This window comes from Terrapene carolina, unplaced genomic scaffold (genome assembly GCF_002925995.2).
Source record: "Terrapene carolina triunguis isolate 2854851 unplaced genomic scaffold, T_m_triunguis-2.0 Scaffold449, whole genome shotgun sequence".
Lineage (NCBI taxonomy): Eukaryota > Metazoa > Chordata > Testudines > Emydidae > Terrapene > Terrapene triunguis.
Window position 1 is genome coordinate 2,058,856 of NW_020664800.1, and position 23,933 is coordinate 2,082,788.

General features: G+C 57.7%; 1 protein-coding gene and 1 long non-coding RNA gene across 2 annotated transcripts; both read right to left on the bottom strand.

The window, feature by feature from the left end:
* Positions 1 to 2,678: 2,678 nt before the first annotated feature.
* On the bottom strand, positions 2,679 to 7,069 carry LOC115271328. The gene is made up of 3 exons (XR_003899912.1): positions 6,951 to 7,069; positions 3,499 to 3,714; positions 2,679 to 2,767 (listed from the first exon to the last, which is right to left on the bottom strand). It is a non-coding gene; the product is annotated as an uncharacterized LOC115271328 (long non-coding RNA).
* A 6,317-nt stretch (positions 7,070 to 13,386) lies between these two features.
* LOC113407860 lies at positions 13,387 to 22,484 on the bottom strand. The gene is made up of 9 exons (XM_029913098.1): positions 22,481 to 22,484; positions 22,209 to 22,430; positions 20,734 to 20,891; positions 19,820 to 19,901; positions 17,970 to 18,185; positions 17,487 to 17,627; positions 15,966 to 16,132; positions 14,454 to 14,566; positions 13,387 to 13,615 (listed from the first exon to the last, which is right to left on the bottom strand). The coding sequence occupies exons 1-9, from the start codon at positions 22,482 to 22,484 to the stop codon at positions 13,387 to 13,389; spliced, it is 1,332 nt and encodes a 443-aa protein (XP_029768958.1).
* Between the last annotated feature and the right edge of the window lie 1,449 nt (positions 22,485 to 23,933).

Here is a 23,933-nt window from a genome sequence, read left to right on the forward strand (position 1 = left end):
TTTCATCTTGTTGAACTCAGACCAATTCTCCAATTTGTCAAGGTTGTTTTGAATTCTAATCCTGTTCTCCAAAGGTCTTGCATCACCTGCCAGCTTGGTGTCATCTGCAAATTTTATAAGCACACTCTCCAATCTATTATCCAAGTCATTTATGACAATAATGAATGGTACCAGACCCAGGCCTGACCCTGTGGGGCCTACTACATACACCCTCCCAGTTTGACAGCAAACCATTAATAACTATTCTTTCAACCAGTTGTGCACCCACCTTATAGTAATTTCATCTAGACCATATTTCCCCTCGTTTGCTTATGAGACCATCATGTGGGGCTGTGTCAACAACCTTAATAAATTCAAGATATACCACATCTATGCTTCCTCCCTATCCCCTGGCCAGTATCCCTCTCAAAGAAGGAAATTAGGTTGTTTGGCGTGATTTGTTCTTGACAAATCCATGCTGGCGATTCCTTATAACCCTTTATCCTCTAGGTGCTTACAAACTGAATGTTTACTGATTTGTTCCAGTATCTTTTCAGGTACTGAAGTTAGGCTGACTGGTCTATTATTCCCCAGATCCTCTTTGTTCCCCTTTTTAAAGACAGGTGCTATGTTTTCCCTTCTCAAGTCCTCTGGGACCTCACTCGTCCTCCAGAAGTTCTCGAAGATAATTGCTAATGGTTCCAAGATTGCATCACCTAGTTCCTTAAGTACACTAGGATGAATTTCATGAGGCCTGCCAATTTGAATACATCTAACTTATCCAAATATTCCTTAACCTCTTCTTTCCCTATTTTGGCTTGTGTTCCTTCCCTCTGGTTGTTAATATTAATTGCATTGTGCATCTGGTCACCATTAACCTTTTTAGTGAAGACTGAAACAAAATTGGCATTAAATACCTCAGCTTTCTTGAGGTTATCAGTAGTTAGCAATCCTCCCCCACTAAGTAGAGGACCTACACTTTCCTTTGTCTTTCTCTTGCTTCTAATGTATTTAAAGAACCTCTTCTTATGCTTTTATGTCCCTTGCTCGGTGTAACCCATTTTGTGCCTTAGCGTTTCTGATTTTGTCCCTACATGCTTATCTTTGAGAAGTCATGGAAGACGGGAGAGATTCCAGAAGACTGGAAAAGGGAAAATCTAGTGCCCATCTATAAAAAGGGAAATAAGGACAACGTGGGGAATTACAGACCAGTCAGCTTAACTTCTGTACCCGGAAAGATAATGGCGCAAATAATTAAGCAATCCATTTCCAAACATCTAGAAGATGCTAAGGTGATAAGTAACAGTCAGCATGGATTTGTCAAGAACAAATCATGTCAAAGCAACCCGATAGCTTTCTTTAACAGGGTAACAAGCCTTGTGGATAGGGGGAAGTGGTAGATGTGGTATATCTTGACTTTAGTAAAGCTTTTGATACTGTCTCGCATGACCTTCTCATAAATAAACTAGGGAAATGCAACCTAGATGGAGCTACTATAAGGTGAGTGCAAAACTGGTGGGAAAACGGTTCCCAAAGAGTAGTTATCAGTGGTTCACAGTCATGCTGGACGGACATAACGAGTGGGGTCCCGCAGGGATCAGTTCGGGGTCCAGTTCTGTTCAATACCTTCATCAATGATTTAGATAATGGCATAGAGAGTGCACTGATAAAGTTTGCGGACGATACCAAGCTGGGAGGGGTTGCAAGTGCTTTGGAGGATAGGATTTAAATTCAAAATGATCTGGGCAAACTGGAGACATGGTCTGAAGTCAATAGGCTGAAATTCAATAAGGACAAATGAAAGTACTCCATTTAGGAAGGAACAATCAGTTGCACACATACAAAATGGGAAATGACTGGCTAGGAAGGAGTACAGTGGAAAGGGATCTGGGGGTCATAGTGGACCACAAACTAAATATGAGTCAACAGTGTAACGCTGTTGCAAAAAAAGTGAACATCATTCTGGGATGTATTAGCAGGAGTGTTGTAAGCAAGACACGAGAAGTAATTCTTCCACTCTACTCCGCGCTGATTAGGCCTCAACTGGAGTATTGTGTCCAGTTCTGGACGACACATGTCACGAAGGATGTGGACAGATTGGAAAGAGTCCAGAGAGGAGCAACAAAAAGGTCTAGAAAACATGACCTATGAGGAAAGATTGACAAAATTGGGTTTGTTTAGTCTGGAGAAGAGAAGACTGAGAGGAGACATGATAACAGTTTTCAAGTACATAAAACGTTGTTACAAGGAGGAAGAAGAAAAATTGTTGTTCTTAACCTCTGAGGATAGGCCAAGAAGCAATGGGCTTAGGTTGGACATTAGGAAAAATTTTCCTGTCAGGGTGGTTAAGCACTGGAATAAATTGCCTGGGGAGGTTGTGGAATCTCCATCATTGGAGACTTTTAAGAGCAGGTTAGACAAACACCTGTCAGGAATGGTCTAGATAATTAGTCCTGCCATGAGTGCAGGGGACTGGACTAGATGACCTCTCCAGGTCCCTTCCAGTTCTATGATTCTATGCTTGTGCTATTCTTTTATAATCCGCTTTAGCAATTCATCCCTGTTTCCACTTTTTGTAGGATTCCCAGTTAACATCCCCTATGACACACCCCAAGGCTCCCGCCACACCCAGCCCCTTTTCTCACCTCACCAGACCAGGCAGCAGAAGGGCCAGGGCTCTCACCTTGGGTTGCTGACACCCGGACTCTGCCACTGCAATCACATGGGGGTCGCTCTTGGGGGGCAGTGTATCTATGACAGCGCAGGCCGCTGAACCCCTCAGCACATACTGCAACCGAAGAGGAGAGGATGCTCAGCGGACCGCTGCAGGCCATAGGCTGGGCGAACAGATCTAGCCCTTGGCACCCACCCAGCCCCCTGACAGCCTTCACAGAGCGGAGCAAGCGTTGCACAAATGGGCTAACAGACTCATCCTACACTGGCACCGGGACAAAGGGCATGCTGGGCCTGACTTGCACCCCTGTTGCAATGGCCCCATGGGGCTTTGTAGAGGTACAGAATCAGCAGGGCATAGGACTTCCCCCAGCCATGCCTCCTTCCTCTCCCTCCCCCCAATCCCCAGCTCCCTCCCTGTCTCTGCCCTCCTCCCGCCCTGTCTCTGCCCTGCCCCCAGCCTGCCCTGGAGCACGCCCTGTGCCAGAGGCTGGGATACAGGCAATGCAGCGGCCCCCCTGCACCAGGCTTATTCCCAGTTTACCTGCTCTGCAGCCCAACAGTGAAGCTAGGGCTGGGGGGAAACTGAGGCACTGATTGATGGGCTTGACTGACCCAAGTCATACAGCAGATCAGTGGCAGAGCTAGAACTAGAACCCAGGTCTGCTGAGTCCCCAGGCCCGCTGCTCCCCCACCCTGCTCCAACACCCGGGCACTCCCCTTGCCTGGGTGCCAGTGACTCGGCAAGGAGCCAGGCAGGGTAGGATCAGGCCCGCATTGCCTTGCTCTCCGCACGAGGCCATGCTACCGCTTTGCAGCTATGAGGATGGGAGGATCTGCTCTTACTGGTCCATATGTAGAGTGTGGAGTTGGGTCGGGAGATGATGCCAGCCTTGGAGCTGATCAGGTAGACGCCTGTCCCAGCCTGCAGAACGGCTGCGCACACACTCCTCTCACGGAGGCACTCCTGCTTGGCCTGTTCCAGGCTCTCGGCAGAGGGGTGCAGGAATGCTGGGTCTCCCACCACGCCCCGGCCAGGCTGCTTCACAAACCACTCGGTAGCTGGGGGAAGCAGAGGGTGAAAAACAATTTCTCTGGGTCTCTCGTGAAACACAGATACACAGCTGCGAGCCATGGCCTCGCTTCCACTCCGCACAGCCAGCGAATGCCCTGCACTAGCCCCTCGCCGCCCCAGCGCCATGGTGCTGCTGGACGTGACGGTCTCGCTGCAGGCTGGGCAGTGCACATGACAATGACCAGGCACAGAAACCCGCAGCCACCCAGGAGTTCAGAGTTGTCGGTGTGTCCCCAACAAGCCACAGCCAGCTTCAAACCCCAGCCACAGCTAAAGCCAAAAGGGGCGGCGCAGGAGGATGCTCTGGGGCAGGAGGAAGTGTAAGCGGGTGTGCTGCTGCAGCAAGAACCGGCCTCCCTGCACAGCAGCTGCAATAAACGCCCTTTGGGGCCTGGATTCCCTGCCTCCACCCAGCCAAATAGCAGAGCCACCTTTCCACACGGGACTAGCCATGTGGGGAGCCTCCATTGTGGGTGAGACACATTACAGGGGCTGAGCGCCCACCCTCAGAAAATCACGTCTCTTTTTCCAGCCGCCTCCTGTCATGCTTCCTGTGCTGGGACTGGAGGACAGGGCTCAGAGCCAGCTCCCCCGCCAGAGCAGACTAAGGGAGGTGGAGGAGGGACAGGATTGGGCCCACTTTCTGATTGGGACACATGGCAGGAGCCTGTGAGGCAGGGTGAAGGAAGCGGAGGAGAAAGTAGCTGCTTCCAAAGCGGGGGGAAGCATGAACGCACCCAGGGAGGAGGGGGCAGTGACAGGAATGGGGGCACACAGCCTGTTCTCCCACCCAGACTGCGCCAGGGCTCTCAGCTTCCCCCACGGCCCAGCAGGAACAGGGGCTTCTAATTCTGCCCGGGACGTGACATTCTGGAGCAGAACGTGACCCTCCTTCCAAATCCAGCACATGTTCAAATTCCAGTTTTATCCGGATTCCTCCTGCTGCTGCCTCTCATTGGGCTCTTCCCCCAGCCAGCGCTGTGCGTTGCTGGGAACAGGGGAATAAGGACATCTGTTTGGAAGGCGAGGCGGATACGCCGTGCCAGGAGAATTGCGATCTGCTCTGTGTACTCCTTGCTATTGCTACAGACACAAAGGAAGGGGTTATTAAGACGACGTGCCAAATTGTTATCACTTGGCTTTAAGAATTTAATTCCTTGCAAAATTACAAGTAATTAAAGATCAAAGGCGAGATACTGTTTGTGACTGCCAGGGGTTATTTTCAGCTCAAACTTGATGATTTGCCTGTGGCTATAAGGAAGATGCTTCTAAAGAAGATGTAATTACAAACTAATAACCGATAAACTAGGCCTTCCCAAGCTTAGGAACCTGTTTTTTAAACTCTGCAGGCTCCCTCCCAGGCATCCCAACCCCCCTTGGCTTAATAGTGCTCCTAGAGAAGTGGGTCGTTTGTGTGGGTGGGTGCGGGGGGGGGGACGGATCTGGAGGGCAGAGCTCACTGGGGTGCACCTGCAGGAAGCGGCTGCTAAGGGGCTGGAGGAGGCAGCAGTTCTGGCGAGCTCCTAAACTCCGCAGGAATAGAGAGTTGCACTCCTGGAGAGCTCAGAAATTTCACTTGAGCCAGCCCCCTGTGAGCTCTGACACAGCCCAGCCCCCGGAGGCAGGTCAAGGGACAGAGAAGCTTCATACAGTAACTCCTCGCTTAGCGCTGTCGTTCTGTTCCTGAAAAATGCGACTTTAAGCGAAACAATGTTAAATGAATCCAATTTCCCCATAAGAATTCATGTAAATGGGGGGGTTAGGTTCCAGGGAAATTTTTTTCACGAGACAAAAGACTATATTATATACATATATATACACACACAGTATAAGTTTTAAACAAACAATTTAATACTGTACACAGCTATGATGATTTTGAAGCTTGGTTGAGGTGGTGGAGTCAGAGGGTGGGATATTTCCCAGGGAATGCCTTACTGCTAAATGATGAACTAGCACTCGGCTGAGCCCTCAAGGGTTAACACGTTGTTGTTAATGTAGCCTCACACTCTACAAGGCAGCACGAATGGAGGGAGGGGAGACAACATGGCAGACAGAGACAGGGACACACACCCTGTGTGTGAGGGAGAGAGATGTGCATTGTCCCTTTAAGTACACTGACCCCACTCTATGTACATTGCCTTTTTAAGTAGACCAGGAAGTTGAGACAGCAGCTGCTGCCAGCAAGCTCCCTCCGTCCTGAGCCCTGTCCTGCCCCCCCCACCCCGCTCTATGGAAATGGGGTGAGCAGGGGTGAGCAGGACACCCTCATATTAGCTCCCCTCTCCCCCCACACACACAGAAAGCAGGAGGCTCCAGGGAGCAGCTCCAAGGCAGAGGGCAGGAGCAGCACATGGCAGTGGGGGGAGGGACAGCTGAACTGCCAACAATTGATAGCCTGCTGGGCGGCTGCCGCACAGGGAACTTAGGGGAGTGGGGAGCTGATGGGGGGCTGCTGGTCCACCCTGGTTCCAAGCCCCCACCAGCTAGCTCCAGTGGGCTTCTCTTCCTGCAAGCAGTGGACAAAGCAGGCGGCTGCCAAACGTTATAAGGGAGCATTGCACAACTTTAAACGAGCATGTTCCCTAATTGATCAGCAACGTAACAACGAAACAACGTTACCCGGGACGACTTTAAGTGAGGAGTTCCTGTACAACAAGTGAGAGAAGATGTCACAAAAGAAGGACCTCCCTGAATCAAGGAGAACCATCCGAGTCCCACCCAAAGCAGCCCCACATTACTCCTCTGGCCACTGACCAGACTCAGGACTTTGGCGAGCAATGGCTGGGGCCAGAGAGGACACTGCACTTCCACTGGAGCGGCCGTTGCAAGCTGGGAGGCCAGCAAGCATCTCTCTGCAGTTCTGTCGGGCTGTGAGGGACTAAAGCCATGGGTGTTTGCTGGCCCCAGAGGGAAATGAGCGGTGGGATCCCTGTCCTGTTCTCTGTCCAGCCCTACAACAGAAGCTGCTTTGCCCACTTATTGACAGTCATAACGGCAGGGCCAAGGACCAACTAGGCCACAAAGAACGGGGCCCCCATCAGCCCCCTCCCATGGCAGGGGAGGTGGGGAGGGCAGCTCCCACAGCCGAGCCCGGCTGCACCTGCTCTGGGGTTAGATAATGGACTCAGTCCCCAGGGCTGTCAATGCAGTGGAAGTGCTATCCTGCTCCTGGGAAAGCCAGCGTGGGGCTCAGGCTCTGGGCTGGCATTGGCTAGTCCCTTACCCTCGCTGCACTTGCAGATGAACGGCTTTCTCTCCTCACAGCTGGCATCCGTTAGAAGTCCGCTTGCTGTATCCAGCCACACACAATCCTTCAGGCCGCCGTCCGCCAGGTCGTCTCGTAAGTGCCTTCCCCAAAACATAAATGAACAGCAGGGCTGTTATTGTGTGGCAAGCCGTGGCCAGCGCCAGCTCTCGCCTAAGCCCTGGTTTGCTTGTCATGCCCCCTACGCCCAGCGCTGCTCACCACCCCTTCCTTTCACAGCCTAGCTCCCCTGGCCTGCTCAGAGGTGCTTCTCTTCGGGTGGGAAGGTGGGAACTCCCAGGAGGCCCTGGCGCAGACCTGCCCTTACAGAGAGAAGTTGGGTTACGCTGTGTCTGATGCTCCCTGCAGCACAGTTGAAACCTGTGGCAAAAACACATCTCTGCAAGGAGCAACCGAGGAACCAGGCAGCACCCTGCGCTCCCGGCTAGAGAGGCCTGCGGCCTGCTTTGCTGGAGCAGCTTGCTTAAGTAGTGACTGGGGGGGGCCATCTAGTGGCCACATTGTGAACTGTCACTTTAAAGGAGGTAGGGCAGTGGTTCTCAAACCTTTGTACTGGTGACCCCTTTCACACAGCAAGCCTCTGAGTGCGACCCCCCTTATAAATTAAAAACACTTTTTTATATATTTAACCCCATTATAAATGCTGGATGCAAAGCGGGGCTTGGGGTTGAGGCTGACAGCTCGCGACCCCCCATGTAATAACTTCGTGACCCCCTGAGGGGTCCCGACCCCCAGTTTGAGAACCCCGAAGTAGGGCCTTTGGATGAAGCTCTCTGTTCAGTCAGATTCCAATGCCAGAAACTACCACTGTGATCAGCTACTCTGCCCTTCCTGCATAGCACTGGCTGGCGCGCCGCCCCCAAATAATCCCTCGAGCAGAGCTTTCAGAAGAACATCCAGTGATGATAAATCCACCACGCTTTCCTGGGAAATTCTCCTGGGAAAAAGGGAGGCTGCGTTGCACTGTATGTCAAGAATGTATGCAACACACACACTCACACAGCGTGGACCTTTGTCCCCCTCTAGTGGCTAGACCACATATAGCGCTTTAGGACTCTGCCCCTGCTCTGAGCTACCATCAACAGCTCTTTCGTTCAAGTGGCAGAAACTGGTGCTTTTGGATCTAGAGATCTCAGGTTCATTTCCTGCAGGTGTCCCAAACAGGGCTACGCTGCCTCGAACCACCAGACCACTCAGCTCCCAGAGCCAGGCCCAGAACGCAGGAATCCTGACACCCAGTGTTTTAGTGCTGGCTCACAAATAGCAGCTCCCCGCAGAGGACAAGAGCAGGCCTCTCCCAACGGTTCCTCCTCTAGCTGCAGTGGGTGGAGATCTGGGCTGCGTATCTGGAGGTTATATGTTCAAACTTGGCTAATGGCCTGTGTGGGGCAAGACCACTGCTTGTGGGTGAAGAGAGCAGAAGACTCGACCTGTGTGAGCGCCACATAGGTCAGAGATTGATCGAACTGTCGTCTCTCTCCAGCACACAACTTCGCTCTTCTCGGTGGCACATCAGCACTATGGGGGGCTGGCTGCCTCAGGGTGTTGCTAATGAGCTACAGAGCCTTCCACCTGTAGGGGATGTGTGGGAATCCAGCCCAGATCACAGAGATGAACAGATCGTCCCACCCAGTGGGCATTTGGTGGCCCCTAGCTGGGACGTTTGCTGGGTCTCAGTCCCAGCTCCCATGTCACTAACAGACGGCAAGAGCTTAGCAGCAGTTCACAAAGGAGGGGAGACGTTAGCCCATCTGATGGCTGGGCCCAACATTCAGAGACAGAAACCCCCATGCTTCAGTGCAAGAGGCAGAGCCCACTGCAGGGATTTAGGAAGAAACTTTTCTGATGGGAGGTTTACTCCGGAATTGCCCGGTGGAGGGTTTCAAACACCTTCCCTGTAGGAAGTGTCTTGTCCTGGCCACTGTCGGGGACAGCACACTGGACTAAATGGACCTGCTGATTCCTGTGTTCCTCTGCCTGGCCAAGACTCGTACAGGCCCTGCCATAACAGCTTTCACGTAACGTCCATGTCAAAAGTATCAGGAAAGCCAAGTGCTCACTCCGCGAGCTGCCTGGTGATGGGATCGCGTGTAGTCCACTGAAATACGGATTCATCCGTCTGATCATTCAGGCCTGTCCAGAAGGCACCCCTGAAGTTTGAACATACCCAGTCCTGGAAGGAAACGGGACAGTCTCAGGACTGGGGGGGCAAGACATCCTCTTACACTCCTGTGTAGGGTAACCAGACATCCCTTTTTTAAAGGGACAGTCCTGTATTTAAGCCCTCCTGCAAGGGTCCTGACTTTTTCTTTAAACCACGCAAATTGTGCCGCATTTTCTGTCTCCCCCATCAGTACTGGTGGGTCCTGCTGCTGGCCGGATCCTTGCTCGCCAGCCGTCCGCCCACCAGCCGTGAGTGGGGGGGTCCAAGGGCTGACATTGGGTGTGGGTGTGCAAGGCTGGTGGTGGGGCGAAGATGCAGCACTCGGGACCGGCCGCTCCCCCTGCTGGTTTGTCAGCGCAGCCCCCACTGGGTGCTGAGAGCTGCACCAACTGGTGAACGCGGATAGGCGCCAGCCAGTGTTGGACATGCATCCGAAGAAGTGGGTATTCACCCACGAAAGCTCATGCTCCAATACGTCTGTTAGTCTATAAGGTGCCATAGGACTCTTTGCTGCTTTTACAGATCCAGACTAACACGGCTACCCCTCTGATACTTGACAGACAGTTAAGTGTCGCCTCTCCTGCCCCCCGTCTGCCCTTTACATGCTCCCCCTCTCTGTTCTCTCCCTGCTTTTCCCTTTCACAGCCCCCTCCCCCCGGGCTGTGCGGAGAACCAGCCCCTGGTCGGAGCCGACAGCCTGGCTGGCAGGTTCCTTCCTTCCCCCGCTGCCTTTGGCTGGGCCAGCGCCCCGGGAAAGCCCAGGACCCCCAGGACCCTCCAGCCCAGGCCGCTGGCCAGGAGGAGCCGAGCCCTGCACATGCCAAGGCTTAACCCCTTCCTGCCCACACTGTAGCCGGGGGACAGGAGGCAGCTGGGTTATGCTGGTGGCCAACAGCAGCCTGGAGGTGTTAGCTGCCTTTCGACACTGTGCAGGTAGGAAGGGACAAGCTGCTTCCAGCCACGCGGGGGGGGATGGGGGGGCAGAGTGAGGGGAGAAGAGAAGAGTTGAGCTCTGCAAAGACACGGGCCAGGTCACCCCTTCTTCCCCTCCCCCGTGGCTGAAAGCAGCTCCTGTCCCTTCCCTCCCACACAGCGACGAAAGGCTGCTGCTGGCCGCATTCTGGTGTGAACCCTGACAGAAATCGGGGGTGGGGGCGCCCTGTGTGCCCCCACCCATGTTGCCTCGGGAAGACACAGCGCCAGGTACCAGGAGAGGCGGGTCCATCCCGGGGCCCAGCCAGGCATGGAGGGTGGAGAATGCTGGGCAGGGAGAGTCGGGTTGGTCAGCTACCCACTCCCTTGTGTGAGAGAGGTGGACCGGAGTGTGTGTGTGTCACCTCTCCCCGTGCAGGGGTGGGGGAGGGGTGTGTGTCACCTCTCCCCGTGCAGGGGCGGGGTAGGGGTGTGTGTGTCACCTCTCCCAGTGCAGGGGTGGGGTAGGGGTGTGTGTATCACCTCTCCCCGTGTGGGGGCCAGGGCCGGCTTTAAGCCGATTCGGCCGATTCCCCGGAATGGGGCCCAGCGCCTAAGAGGGCCCCGCAACGTCCGGGGCTGCCGGCGGAGCAGGGGAAAAAAAAAAAAAAAAAAAAAAAAAAAAAGCTGCGTCCTGCTTCTCCCCCCTCCCTTAAGCGCTTGCGCCGCCATACAGCTGATCAGCGCAAGCCTGGGAGAGAGGGGTGAGGAGGAGGAATGCGGCGTGCTTGGGAAAGAGGCGGGGCCAGGGTGGGGATTTGGGGAGGGATCCAATGGGGCAGGGCGGGGGCGGGGTGGGGGGGGGGGGGCACGAGACAATTCGCGTCCTGGCGTGGGGCCCTGCACCTGCTAAAGCCGGTGATAGGAGTGTGTGTCACCTCTCCCTGTGCGGGCGCGGGGTAGGGGTGTGTGTCACCTCTCTCCCTGTGAACTCTAAAGCCTTAAAGATAAGAAGGTAAATAAAAAGAATCCAACTACCCAGTATTTCTTTTTGCCGGGGGCTTAGGCAACTTGACGTTAATTTGAACGTTTGTACTGCACAGTTCTGACCGATTGCTGTTGAACTCGCTTGAATACAAGTAATTTTACCGGGTGTCCCGTATTTAGCACAGGGAAATTTGGTCACCCAGCTCCTGCGCCACATTTCAAACAGTTGGGCCTAGAGATCACCAGCAATGCTGAGCCCCTGCAGCTCAGGGGAAGCTCAGCATCTCTGCATCTGGATGCCTGACGTTAGGCAGCCCAGTGTGAAGACAGCGACCTGTGTGAGAGATGGGGGGCTTGTTTCCTACACACACAGTTAAAATCAGCCTATTCCGCCCCCTTCCTGTACTTCACACCCTGGTCTACGTCCTCCGGCTCCTCTTGGTTTCTGCGTTAGGACTCTGCCTGCTCAGGGAGCTGGGCAGCTGGGTTCGATGGCCCCCAGATTAGAGCCCTGTTCCAGCAGCAGGGCCGGGAGCCCTGCCCCACCTCATGTCCTCTCGGAGGCCTGAGGCGTGTGCTAGTCCAGTGGGTCTCTGGCGCTCTGCTGGGTTGGGCTCTCTGGTTCTCACCTTCTCCTGGCGCGAGGTCAGATACAGCAGCTCTGTCTGTCGGAACTGCCGACACACTTGCAGCCCCTCCTGCCAGGTGCTGCCGGCCAAGGACGAGTCCCGGTAGTAGCAGCTACCATTCCAGTGTCTCCAGCCAGGCTCCGTGGGGCAGCGGCTCCAGGGAACTGTCTCAGAAACAAGGGCTCAGGATCATCTCCATGACTGCGAGTCACTCATGGAACAGCATTGGAGTGTCCCAGCAGGCACAGCACTCAGCAGCGGGGGGCGGGGGGGAGGGAGGAAATGATCAGGAAGAACCACAGAACCCCCCACTCAGTCCAAACCCAAACATGACCCATCTCTGGGCCCAGCCTGCCTCTCAGGGCAGACACGCACACACGCGTCCCTGGGCTAATGGCCATGCAGTCCTTACCCACGCTCACCCCTTTGGGCTTTTCAACTCACGTTCCCACTTTAAATTTTCTATTTACTTACCCAGATGGGGGCTGGGCTATAGCGCACCATGCTATTCTAGCACAGTCCCACAAACACGCCATGGCAAACAGCATACTGGGCTGGGCTGGGCTGTCTGCGCCACAGGGGCAGGGCCGGGCCGGGCTGTGTCTGCCAGAGGGGGCTGGGCCGGGCCGGGCTTCGTCTGCCACAGGGGGCTGGGCCGGGCCGGGCTGTGTCTGCCATGGCGTGCCGGGCCAGGCTGCGTCTGCCATGGTGTGCCGGGCTGGGCTAGGACCCTAGCCTACTTTCTCAGTATTCAACCCTGACCTGCTTTGCTTCTTGCTTCCTGCCACCGTCTAAGCTGTGTCTGCTCTCTCACTTGTCCTGCTCCGGAGACCTGTGCCCATGTACCCAGAGCAGTGGGGGCCCCTGGCTCGTAAGCACACACTGGAGGTGCTCACCAAGCGTGGCGTGAGGTGTCCCTCTGCCACAGACTCCTGTCGTCCCTCTCGGGAAGTGAGCTCCACCCCTGGTGGCACCTCACTGAGCTGAGATCTTCCCACAGTTGTAACTGAACTTTCCTTGGCCCAGGCTTTGTCTGAGCCCGCAGGTGGGCAGCTGGTTGTCCTCCTTTGTATGTCAGAGGTCCCTGCCCCCAGCCCTGCCTCTGGCAGAGCGTTGGAAACCAAAACAGGCAACTCCAGTGAGCAAAAGTGCCAAGGAGCCAGAAGGAAGAGGGAACTGCCACCCCTGCCAGCGCTCTTCAGCCCCAGCAGCATCAGTCAGCCCGCAAACAGGGACCCCCTGGCCCAGCAGCAGTGTGCAGCATCTTCCCCAGGTGAAGGTCACGTAGCCAGCACAGGCTCTGGCCAGACCCAGGTGCCCACAGTGTGATTAGCCTGTAAGAACTGCCAGCATTCATGTCATCACGCCAGGGCAGCTAGGGCTGCAGTATGGGAGTCAGGACATCTGTACCCCGGCCAGCCATGCAGTAGCCCACAGGCCATGCTCTGAGCACAACGAACTGTTACCATGCGGAGCCTTCAGCCCACTCCCTGACAGGGGCCGGGGCACTCCCCCCCCCCATCCACAGAGCCAGCATTGGAGACTGGGGAGCTCCTCCCCCCCCGGCCCTTGGGGCTGGCACAGGAGACGAGGAGCTTCTCCCCGCCCGCCCTGCCCTCGGGTCTGGCACAGGAGACCAGGCATGCAGTATTTTCACAGCAGGTTTGGCAGCTGCTGAACGGTGAGTGTTACTGAGTCTGGCTCAGGGCTGCCCGGCTCCCTGGTCAGTGCCTGGTCCGTGTGTGGTGTCCCAGGCCGTCCCGAGGGTCTCAGCACTGAATTCTCCATTGGGGCAGCCTGGCAGGTACGTACCCTCCGCTCCTTCGCAGACCCAGGGCTTGAGTCCTGAACAGTTGGACACGGTAAGGCCAGAATCCCCCGGGGCTCCGATGCTCAGGCAGCCTCCCGGAAGGAGCGGCACATCGGCCAGCCTGAGGCGGAAACACAGGACGGTCTCTCCATCAGCAGCCAGGGCCTTGCAACACAGGACAATGCAGTGCAGGGCCCCTGCAGCTCACACCTCAGGCCAGGGGAACGCTCAGGAACCCCTCCCGTGGAAAGGGCCACAGCCTTAGCCCACTGGAGAGAGACGGGTACAGTGGGCACCTCCACCGGGGCAGGATGCACCGCACTTTGGGCCCACTGATGGGGGCAAGTAGCATGGAGGAGGGTTCAGGAGGTACCTCAGTCCCTGAAGAATGGAGAAGGGGGAGAAACGCCCCAGGCACCCGTCCCCATGGGCGGGGTGGGGAGGAGGAGAAACGCCCCAGGCATCCGGCCGCACGGGCGGGGTGGGGAGGGGGAGAAACGCCCCAGGCATCCGGCCGCACGGGCAGGGCGGGAAGGGGGAGAAATGCCCCAGGCGCCCGTCCCCATGGGTGGGGCGGGGGAGAAACGCCCCAGGCACCCAGCCCCACAGGTGAGGGAGCAAAGGGGGATGCCACCCCATTTGCCTGATCCCCCAGAGGAGTGCTGGACTCACCTACAGTCCCTCACAGTGCCCCGTACACAGGCCGTGCCAGCCGCTCTGTCTGCGAGGGTGGGCAGGTGAGGAGGACTGGCCGGAGGGAGGCCCAGGTCTCATTGCTGCATGACCAGGCACAGCTAGGGAGTGAGCACTGCCCCCTGAGCAGTAGCAGCCCCAGGTGTTACAGCCCCAAGGACAGCAGGCTGCGCTGAGCAGCTGGAGGGCAAACCCACCTGTCTGGGTGTGGGTATCCCCAGCACTCCCCTAGCAGGCCCATCTGGCACCGTCAGCTACACGCTCACCAGGGGGCAGCACCATCTGCGTGCTGAGCCACTGCCCACGTCCAGCTGCCGTCACCATCTAGGTCATTCAGCCCAGTCCAGCTGTCCCTCTGCACCATGGCTGTCACCCAGGCCTGTGGGGAGTCAGGACCTGGGTCAGTGCAGGGCACAGCTCCGCTCTCTGACTCAGCAGAGCTTAGGGGGATCTGGGGGGTGGTAAGTAGCCAAGGGCAGCCCAGAAGGAAGGAGACGTGTAGGGCGAGTCCTGGGGCAAGAGGCAGGGGGTGCAATTAGCCAGGAGGAGCTCACCCTGCCCCATGGCCCCATGGCAAGCTGGCATTCTGCTACCCTGCGCACATCCTGGGGGAGGATGCAGGGCACATGGAGTGTATCCAGACTTCCCATCCTGCCACTCAGTGACTGGAAAGGGGACAGCACAGGGAAGTGGCTGCACGTGTCCCTCTAGAGAGGGGACTACCCCCTGGAGCCCTCCCCATGGGGAGGGGTGCCCACTCTGCCCACTGCACTTGCTGGGCACATTGCTGCTATCCCTTCCCCCTTCCCTCCGAGCCAGCTCCAGCCAGGACATGCCCCATGTCACCCACAGGGTAGCGCCCAGCAGCCAGAGCCCATGGGCCCCTGTGCAGGGGAAGGACGCGCTCAGCCTCACAAGGAGGACAAGCCGAGAGCCAGAGGGGGGAGGCCCCTCCCGCCCCGTGGGCAGGGAGCAGGGGTGTGGCTGGGACTCTGGAGAGCCCCGTCCTACAGCGGCTTCTTCCCACCCAAGGAGCCCAGCTGCCCTCTCACCCCTTCCCTGTGCTGCTTCCCCACCCACAGGCACAGCTGCCCTGGCAGGGGAAATGCAAGGCGGCTCCGGGGCGTTTCAGTGACTGTCAGTGAGCAGAACCTGGGGAAAGGAGACCTGGGCCCAGGAGTTGCCTTCCTTCACACAGACAGACAGACAGAGAGAGCAGCCAGGGGTTGGAGTTAGGAAGGTGTGACGAACTGGGACTATTCTTGAAGTGGTCTGTGAATGCTGACAGGGGAGTGTGGCTAGGATGGTCTGCATCGGGGGATGGGAGACTGACCGAAGGAGAATACCTGAGCATGTAACATGAGAACCCAGGAAGGGGGAGAGGCGAGGTGACACCTTTGCCCGGGAAACTGAACAAAGGCCGTGGGAGGGGTCGCTGAAGGCAGAGTTTGAGAAGCTGGCTAGTGACCATGGCTGGGAGGCAGACGGGGCTCTGACCTCCCAGGGGGGCTAGGGTGCCTGGGGACCCCAAGATGGACCTAACTGGGGGGGTCCTGTTGTCTGCGCCTGCAAGACCTGTCTTGGACTGTATTCCTGTCGTCTAAATAAACCTTCTGCTTTACTGGCTGGCTGAGAGTCATGGTGAATCGCAGGACGCCGGGGGTGCAGGGCCCTGAGTCCCCTCACACTCCGTGACAGAAGGCTCCTCGGCTTCCTCCCTGCTTCCTAATCTGTTCTGCTCAGGGAGGGGCCCAGGCGTCCTGGCACAGCCCCCGTACCTTCTCCTCCAGGCTGTCGAGAGCCAGCAGCCCCATGCCTTCTCCAGAGGCACTGCAGGCTGCCTCAGCTTGCTGCCACGTCTTGGCATCGCTCTCTTCCACGTAGTAACAGTGTCCGTCCCAGTACCACCAGCCAGCTCCTCCAGGGCACCTCCCGCTCACGAGACCTGGTGAGGCAACAAGGAGACAGCCCTCACTCATCACCAGGGACATGCCCTTTGGCCAGGGCCTGCAGTCCTCGCCCACTGACTTGGCAGGGCCTCCCCATATACCACAGTCACACTGGGGGATCTCTGCGCTGTCAGGAGACAAAGAAACCAAGCGATCCGATCCCTGTGTTGGGGCCTGGCCAGGATGGCCTGTGGAAAGCTGGAAAGGAGGCTGGGGTGACAGAAACCATCCTGAACAGAGACTGGATCTTGCTGGGGTACGGTTTAGACATTGAGATGCGCATTGTCACTTGTATGTGCTTGTAACCGTCTCTGCCTTTATCCCTTTTCCTTGGTATCACCTGACCAGGCTCTTTGGTTAATAAACTTGTTTCGCTTTTACTATGAACCAGGTCAGTGCTGGGCTTGAGGGGAAGGGTGTATTTACCCAGGTACATTAATAAGCTGTGGCGCAGTGACTCTAACAGAGCAGCGAAGCTCCTATCTTCTGTGACTGCACCGTGGTACGGGCTGTGCCCTGCAGAGAAACAGGAGTTCACTGGCTGTTACCTGCTAGGCGAGGTCTGGGCCAGGAGGGCCTAGAGGAGTTTGCTGGGGAGGGAGACAGGCTGGTGTGGCAATCTAATGCCAGCAAAGCTCCCTCTTGCTGTGGCAGAGGGGTAACATGACGGCTCCGAGCTCGGGGTACTCCAGCAGTGTGTTACATACCCTTTCCCATGCAATGTTTCCTTCCCCCGGGGGGATCCCGATGCACCCATCGAGGGATGGGCAGGCATTGCAGGGTGTGGTGGTGCCGTCCCACGCCTCAGTACTGGCAGTGCATCCTGCACTGGGGCATGCCCTCACCAGTGCCACTGTGCAATCCAGGGAGGGTGAGGGCCAGGGGCTTGGCCTGCCTTTCCCAGACACTGGCTGCCAGCCGAATGTGCGCAGGAGACGAAGTAGTTCTGGGCAATACGGGAAGGAGCACAGCACACAGGCTGCAGGGAACAGAGCTGCCCCTGCACCATCGGCCACGGCTGCAGCCTGGCTGGCATCTACTCCAGGGTATCACTGAGGGTAAGAACCCCCCAGACTCACCCTGTGCCCCACAGAGCCAGATGGGTATGGGGTTCTCCTCTCAGTACTATGTTTTTAGGCTAAACCAAGTGGCGGGCAGGGGCTTGGGGCTGGTCACGCTGCCCTTCAGCTCAGCCCAGCTCCATTCATCTCCTCCCCGCTCCACGTTAATTGGGCTCCACCCCATCCTGCCCCAGGTAGCAGAATCTGGTGCATGTGCCTCCCATCAGAGCACTGCACACGCACCCAGCCCCACCCCGCCCGCACTGGGAGGGGGGGGCTGCACCCTTACCATGTAGACAGGAAGGGCCAACCCTGCGGACACAGCTCAGGAGCCCTTCACAGCGGCCACTCAGGGGGTTACAGGTGCGAGTGCTGGGACAGGGCAGGCAACGCCTTGCACACCTCACGCCGGAATAGCCAGGGGAGCAGGCTGCAAAGACAAGTACACCAGTGGCGCAGCAGCACTGCGGAGTCCATCAGCGATAGGGCCCGATCCTGCTCTCGTTGGAGGCAGAGGGAGTTTCACCAATGCCTGTTGGAGCAGGAGCAGATCCTGCATGTTTCAACCTAGCCCGGGCCCAGCCCTGGAGAAGCTACACTAGGGACCCAGTCTGCCCCTTCCCCAGAGGGCTGGGCAGCACCTAGCAGGGCTTTCCAGACCCGGAGGAGCCCCAGCGAATGGGGCTTAGCCCCACGCAGGAGAAATGCCCAGCCACAGAGCAGCCCTGACTGCTGCCCCCGAGACCCACCCAGCAAAGCGGGGCCTGACTACCTGACTTGACGTAGAGGGTGGCACCAGAGCCAGGACTATCGACGAGCACCGTTCCGTTCACCGTGTAGTGGGCACCATGCAGCTGCGTCACCCCGGTGCAGTTCTCTCTCTGCAGGAAGCAGGAGTCCTTGGCTGCCCCCAGCGAAGCGTGTCTCTGCCACACAAAATCCTGGAAGGAAACGAGCAACTTCTCCTGAAGAGCCGGCAGCTCCACCTCTGCAAAGAGGGATCCCCGCAACCCTGTGAGTGACAGCCTCCCTGTGCACACCTGCCCCCCGCAGCAACAGCCTCCCTGCGCACACCCGCCCCCCGCAGCAACAGCCTCCCTGCGCACACCCGCCCCCTGCAGCAACAGCCTCCCTGCCCCCCCAACCCCCACTACTGGCAGCGACAGCCTCCCTGCCCACCTGCACCACAGGCAGGGACAGACTCCCTGCCCCTCCCCCTTCCCAGCCTTCACCACAGGCAGCAACAGCCTCCATGCCCCACCTCGGCCCCCACCACCAGCAGCTCCCTGGGAAGAATCAGGCCAAGGTCAGGCCCTGCCCCTTCCAGTTCTGCTCCCAGCACTCCCTGCACACGCCAGGCCAGGGGAATGGGGGAGGGCTGCATGGGAAGGCGAGCTGCTGGGGCTGCCGGGGGTTCCCCTGCATCGACTAGAGCTGGCTGAGGAGCTCTGGAGGCCAGGCAGACGAGCAGCCTCTGCGGGCACCATTCCAGCTGGGAGTCTCAAGTACCTGTACAGCCCCACAGATGCCACAGCAACGGCACGGAGAGAAACCGGGGGGTCAGGTGAACTAGAGGGGGCTGCTGTTCTCAGCCCCGAGGGCGGCCCAGCCCTGGCCCCTCGGTCCATGGGCAGGTGGGAGTTAGGAGCAGTAGGGGCTGGGTCCGTGCTCGGCTCCAGTCTCACAGCAGCGGCTGGGAGCTCTTGAGGGAGCTGGCTCAGCACTCAGGGCCGAGGCAGTGAGATTCTCAGCACTGGGCCATGCTGGAGCTCAGCCGAGAGGGGCAAATGGTTAGATTTCAAATCCATGGGCCTGACTCCTCTCAGTGCCACCCCCAGAACTCCCGTGGCTGCGGCGGGCAGACTCCTGATCTCCACCAGCATGAGAACCAGGCTCTCCGGCTCGGACAAGAGCTCCCCGGTAGCCAAGCGAGCAGGGAGCCTCCAGAAACACGCCGTCCCCCCTCCATGACCCAATGGCTGATTCGGCTGCAGGGCGGGAGCAGCGCTGCTCAGGTCCAGCAGGCCCTGAGCCCCTGACCCACAACAGGAGCCGCTATCAGTCCTGAGGCATCCCACCCAAGGGCCACCCAGAGGGGGGGCCAAGTGGGGCAATTTGCCCCAGACCCCGGGCCCTGCAGGGGCCCCCACGAGAATATAGTATTCTATAGTATTGCAACTTTTTTTTGTGGAAGGGCCCCCCAAAATTGCTTTGCCCCAGGCCCCCTGAATCCTCTGGGCAGCGCTGTCCCACCCTACCCCGGATCAGCCACCAAACAGCCCGAGCTGCTGAGAAAGGAAAGCAAGGGACGCCTCCCTGGCACGGCACGGCATGATAATAACTAATCGCCCCTCCCGGAGAGCCCCTTGCAGAGAATTGGCTCAGGTGTCTGGCAGCTGCTGAGACCGAGCCCTACTTCTCCTCAGGCAGCGACTGGCCGGCAAGTCTGAGCTGCCTCCGCTCTGCGCTGCAAGGCACGTGGAGGGCTCTGCTTGGCAATCCCTGCTAGGAGCCGGCGGCTGGAGCACGGGGAAATGGCCCACGCTCCCCCTGGGCTCCCTGACTCCCCACCCCCCTCACACAAGCAGAGAAAGCTCCTGCAGGGGAGGCCAATGCTCTGACCTTCTGCTCGCTGGCAAGACCAGAGGGAGCCCGAGGGACAGCGCTTCTCAGGACCTCGGCCTTCGGAAGGGGTCCCGCAGAGCTGAAAGAAGCAGAACAGGAGGATGCTGGGCTGAAGAAACCTTCCCCAGGGCTAACGCTGGAGAGGGGCTGGCCGCAGGGCCGGCACAGGACAGGGCCTTGAGCTGAGAAAGGCAGAGGCGAGGGCATCCGGGAGCTGCAGAACAGACTGCACTGACTGACTGACCTAGAATAGGAAGAGCCCAGAGCCACTCCTTCCATGCTCTGTCAAGGATGCGCCAGAGCTCCCTCGACCTGGAGGCCTTCCCTCTGCCCTGTCGCTGCCCCCCCTGCTAAGGGGGCGACTCTGACAAGTGTTACAAACCGCACCGTGTGCTCTGCACACTCTGGGAGGCTTGGCCCCAGGGCAGATCACAGGGGCTGCCGTGAGCACAGGCTGCATGGCCCGTTCCCCTGAGCAGTTCCCCCATGCTGGCCAGCTCCAGAGCAGGGGGTGGTTGGGACCCCACAGACAGAGGGGCCCTGTCCTGGAGGTACTGCAGGGATTTTCTGCCCTTGCAGAGTGCAGGAGCAGCAGAGAAACAAACTATCACTTCTCTGGGTCCGTATCACCCAGGAAGCCCTCTCCTGTGCCCTCCTCCCTTGGCCCCCAGGGGCCATGCATTCATCACTGCACATGACTCCATGTAACGTACACCAGACGCTTCCTAGCATTCTCTGCAACCCAGGAAATGTTCATATGGACTCCAGACAAACTCAGCCGGGAGACAGGATCTCTAGCAGCCAACCCACGCAGAACAGGACCTCTCTGTCCTGGGATGTGGGTCCACATCAGACATACCTCTCCAACCACCATCAGCTCCAGATCCAAGGTTTAGTAAGTGTCTCCTTACCTGGTCTGGGGCGGGCCTGATCTCCAGGACTTCAGCAGCCAGATACCTCCTGCAAATGGGCTCCACTTCACGCTGACTGCCCTTGTGTTCCAGCAACACACAGGATCCATGCTTGAACACCCAGCCGGCGAAGGGAGGACATTTCAGAGAGATGTATGCTGCCAAAGAACGGGAGTGCCTAGTCACCGTCACAGGCAGAGGGGCAGTAACAAAGCTGTGCAGATGACGCAGGACAGAAGGGCACTAGGGCGCCGCTGTAAGGAACAAGGCAGTGACGACGTTTACCAGTGACTCCCTACCACCGTGCTGTCCCTGACCAAGGCTCGTCCTGCCATCATGACACTCAGAGGACACATTGGGCGTTCCATGTCCTGGGACAGAGCTACTGGGTGCCCCGAGGGCGGTGGGGGAGCTGGGGCATTTCAGGAGAAAACAGATGATCAGTGTGATGAACAGAGCAATACTGGACTGGGGAGGCCCTGCCCCTCCACAGGTGCAATGCATGGTCCCAGTGGAGGAATAGTTCGACAGGACCGGGGTAGCCCAGGAGAAGGGGGACTGGGATGTTCTAATCCCAGGCAGCGTAGAGGATACACTGAGGGAGAAGAGCCCCTAAGAGAGGAGGGGCGTAGTCAGCTTTGCAGTGAACTGGCTGGTCAGACAGGCCAGGCGCTGAGGCAAGGGCACCAGCAGACTCTGCTCCGCACACTACAGGCTCAGCTAACTTCATCTGGGTGAAAGTCCATCCCCCGCTCATCTACACAGTGCAGTCGCACACCTTCCGTTACCCCAGCACAGCTGGGTGTAGTGCAGCCCCTGTGTCCACAGCACAGTCCCACACAGGCCCTGGCTCGGGTAGGAGCTCACGGGAACCTGCCAATGCTCACGGCGCTTTTCGTGTCAGCAGCAGAGGTGCTGTGAGATGCCCTGGCCTTCGCCTCTTTGCCCTCCCCACATAGCCAGTGCCTGGTGCCTGGGCAATGCCCCGAGTCCCTGCCCATCTCCCTCTCCCCCAGGCTGCTGACCTGCTGCCTGTGTGCCGGTGTGCTGTCTAGAGTACAACAGGCCATCACAGGTGCCTGTGAGGGGGTTGCAGCTCACTCCAGCGTCACACGCAGGACACTCGGCCTGACAGTCCTGCCCCGTATAGCCCGGAACACACCCTGCATTAGGAAACAGACACACGTGATCCAACCTCTTCCCGCTGAGGAATCCCCTGGCTGGGACCCTCCAGCTCCAACATCCTGGCGCACCGCTCCCTGGAGCTCCACGCAAGGGGGAGTGCCCCTCCGAGGCTTGGGGAGCAGAGACTATCTGTGGACTTGGATCCCCTGCAGGGCAATGGCACGTGCTGCAGCTACAGCACCCAGGCTCCCCGACACCTGTGGGGAAAACCTCCTGGCCCTGCTCTCAGAGGCAAGAAGGAACCGCTGCAGCCTGCAGGGAGCGGGGCAGGTGAATGGTTGCCCGGGTACCTGCTTTGATGTGCACAGCAGCTGCTGGGTCCATTGCTGGATCCTCCAGGTTCACGAAGCGTGTCCCATGATAGAGGTAGTACGAGCCCGCCGTGCTGACCACCGCGCTGCAGCCCCTGCCCAGGGAGGTGCATTGTGCTTTGGCGGCTGGCAGGGAGGAGAAGCTCCCCTCTGCAGACAAGCTTCCATAAAAGGATTTCCCAGAGACCTCCACGTAGAACCCTGCAGGTGCAGAGGAGCCCAGCGGGTGGTTATTCTAGGATCAGCCTCACACATTGGGCCGATCCTCCCAGAAGCAAAGCTGCTGTCCGTGCATCCAGGGTGGTAACGTGCCCAGCCTGTCCGCCCTGCGCTGCCCCTGCACACAACAGCACTCGTTGCTCTGCACCACAATGAGCAGTGGCAGAATGAACCAGGCACACCCAATGATTATGGCACTGCAGCCCCTGGATCCGCCAACAATAAAAACACCCACCCCAGACTGGACATCCAGGCTCCTTTCCAGAAGCCTGGCAGATGGCTCTACAGATTCTTACTGTTCCTCTGCGGGGTCTGACACACCCAGCGGTGAGGTCTCTGGCATGGCTCCTCCTTCAGGAAGCCAGACGGCAGCAGCAGGACACAGACCATTTCACTAGGAACCTCTGCGGGGAGAATCCAGCTGGAACCAGAGAGTGGTGGAGAAGCATCAGTGAGGAGCAGCATGGTGGGGTGGCGGAGTGCCACACCCCACAGCACGCACTAGAGGGGTCACTTCCAGGGCACGGGGCTCAGATTAGCCACATAAACACCAAATTCACCAGTAAGAAAGACCTGGCGCTGCGACTGCGTGGCTCACAAGGGCTTACGGCTAAGAACTTGGAATGGCCTCTAGCCTGACGTGCACCACAGCTGAGCCCTGTCGCAGGCTTCTGAGCAAGGGGATGGAAGTCCCCATCCTCCCTTACACTTCTGCAGAGGTTGTGTGCAATGTCCAGCCATTGCATGTGCGTTCCTGAGCTCGGGGACAGCTGGCTTCCCATTGCCAGGGGCAAACTGCATGAGTCTCAGGGCTTCTTACCTTTGCAAATCCTTGTTAAAGGAGGTCCCATCGGCCCATTTGTGCAGAGAACCCCTGCGGACGCCATGTAAACCAGTCCAGACGCTCCAAGACAACTCCTCTTGCAACCAGCTCTAGGGTTAGCACAAGGCAGCTAGTTCTGTGTTCGACGAAGCACTGGACACCGATGCCAAAGGCTAAAGACATCTCAGCATCTGCTCACCTAGCACAGTCCCCTCTAGCTACAAATGCAATTGCCTGAACACTGACATCCAAGACAGCAGCAAGGATGAGATGTTAACCCTCTGAGCGCCATGTCTGTGTGTTGGGGAGGGAGGGGCAGAGGAAGGATATGTTTCCCGTGACACAAACACCTCCATCGAGAGGGAACACATCAGACCTATGTCCCAAAAGCACCAACACATCTGCAGAGACACTCATGTTATGGAGAAATCCTGACGCAGAGAACTAAGCACCACCTTACCACACCCTTCAGCCATTGCTCAGCCTCCGGGGAATGGTTAGCACTGGAGAGACTCCACTCTAAGGAATCTTGGTTTCAAGATTCTTGGTTTCTTCATATGGAGACGGATGTTCAGGTCTGAACTCTTGGGGAAGCCAAGGGGAAGAGCAATGAGCAGTGGGAAAGTAAAGCCAAAATTCTCATGGCTATCCCACGGGCAAAG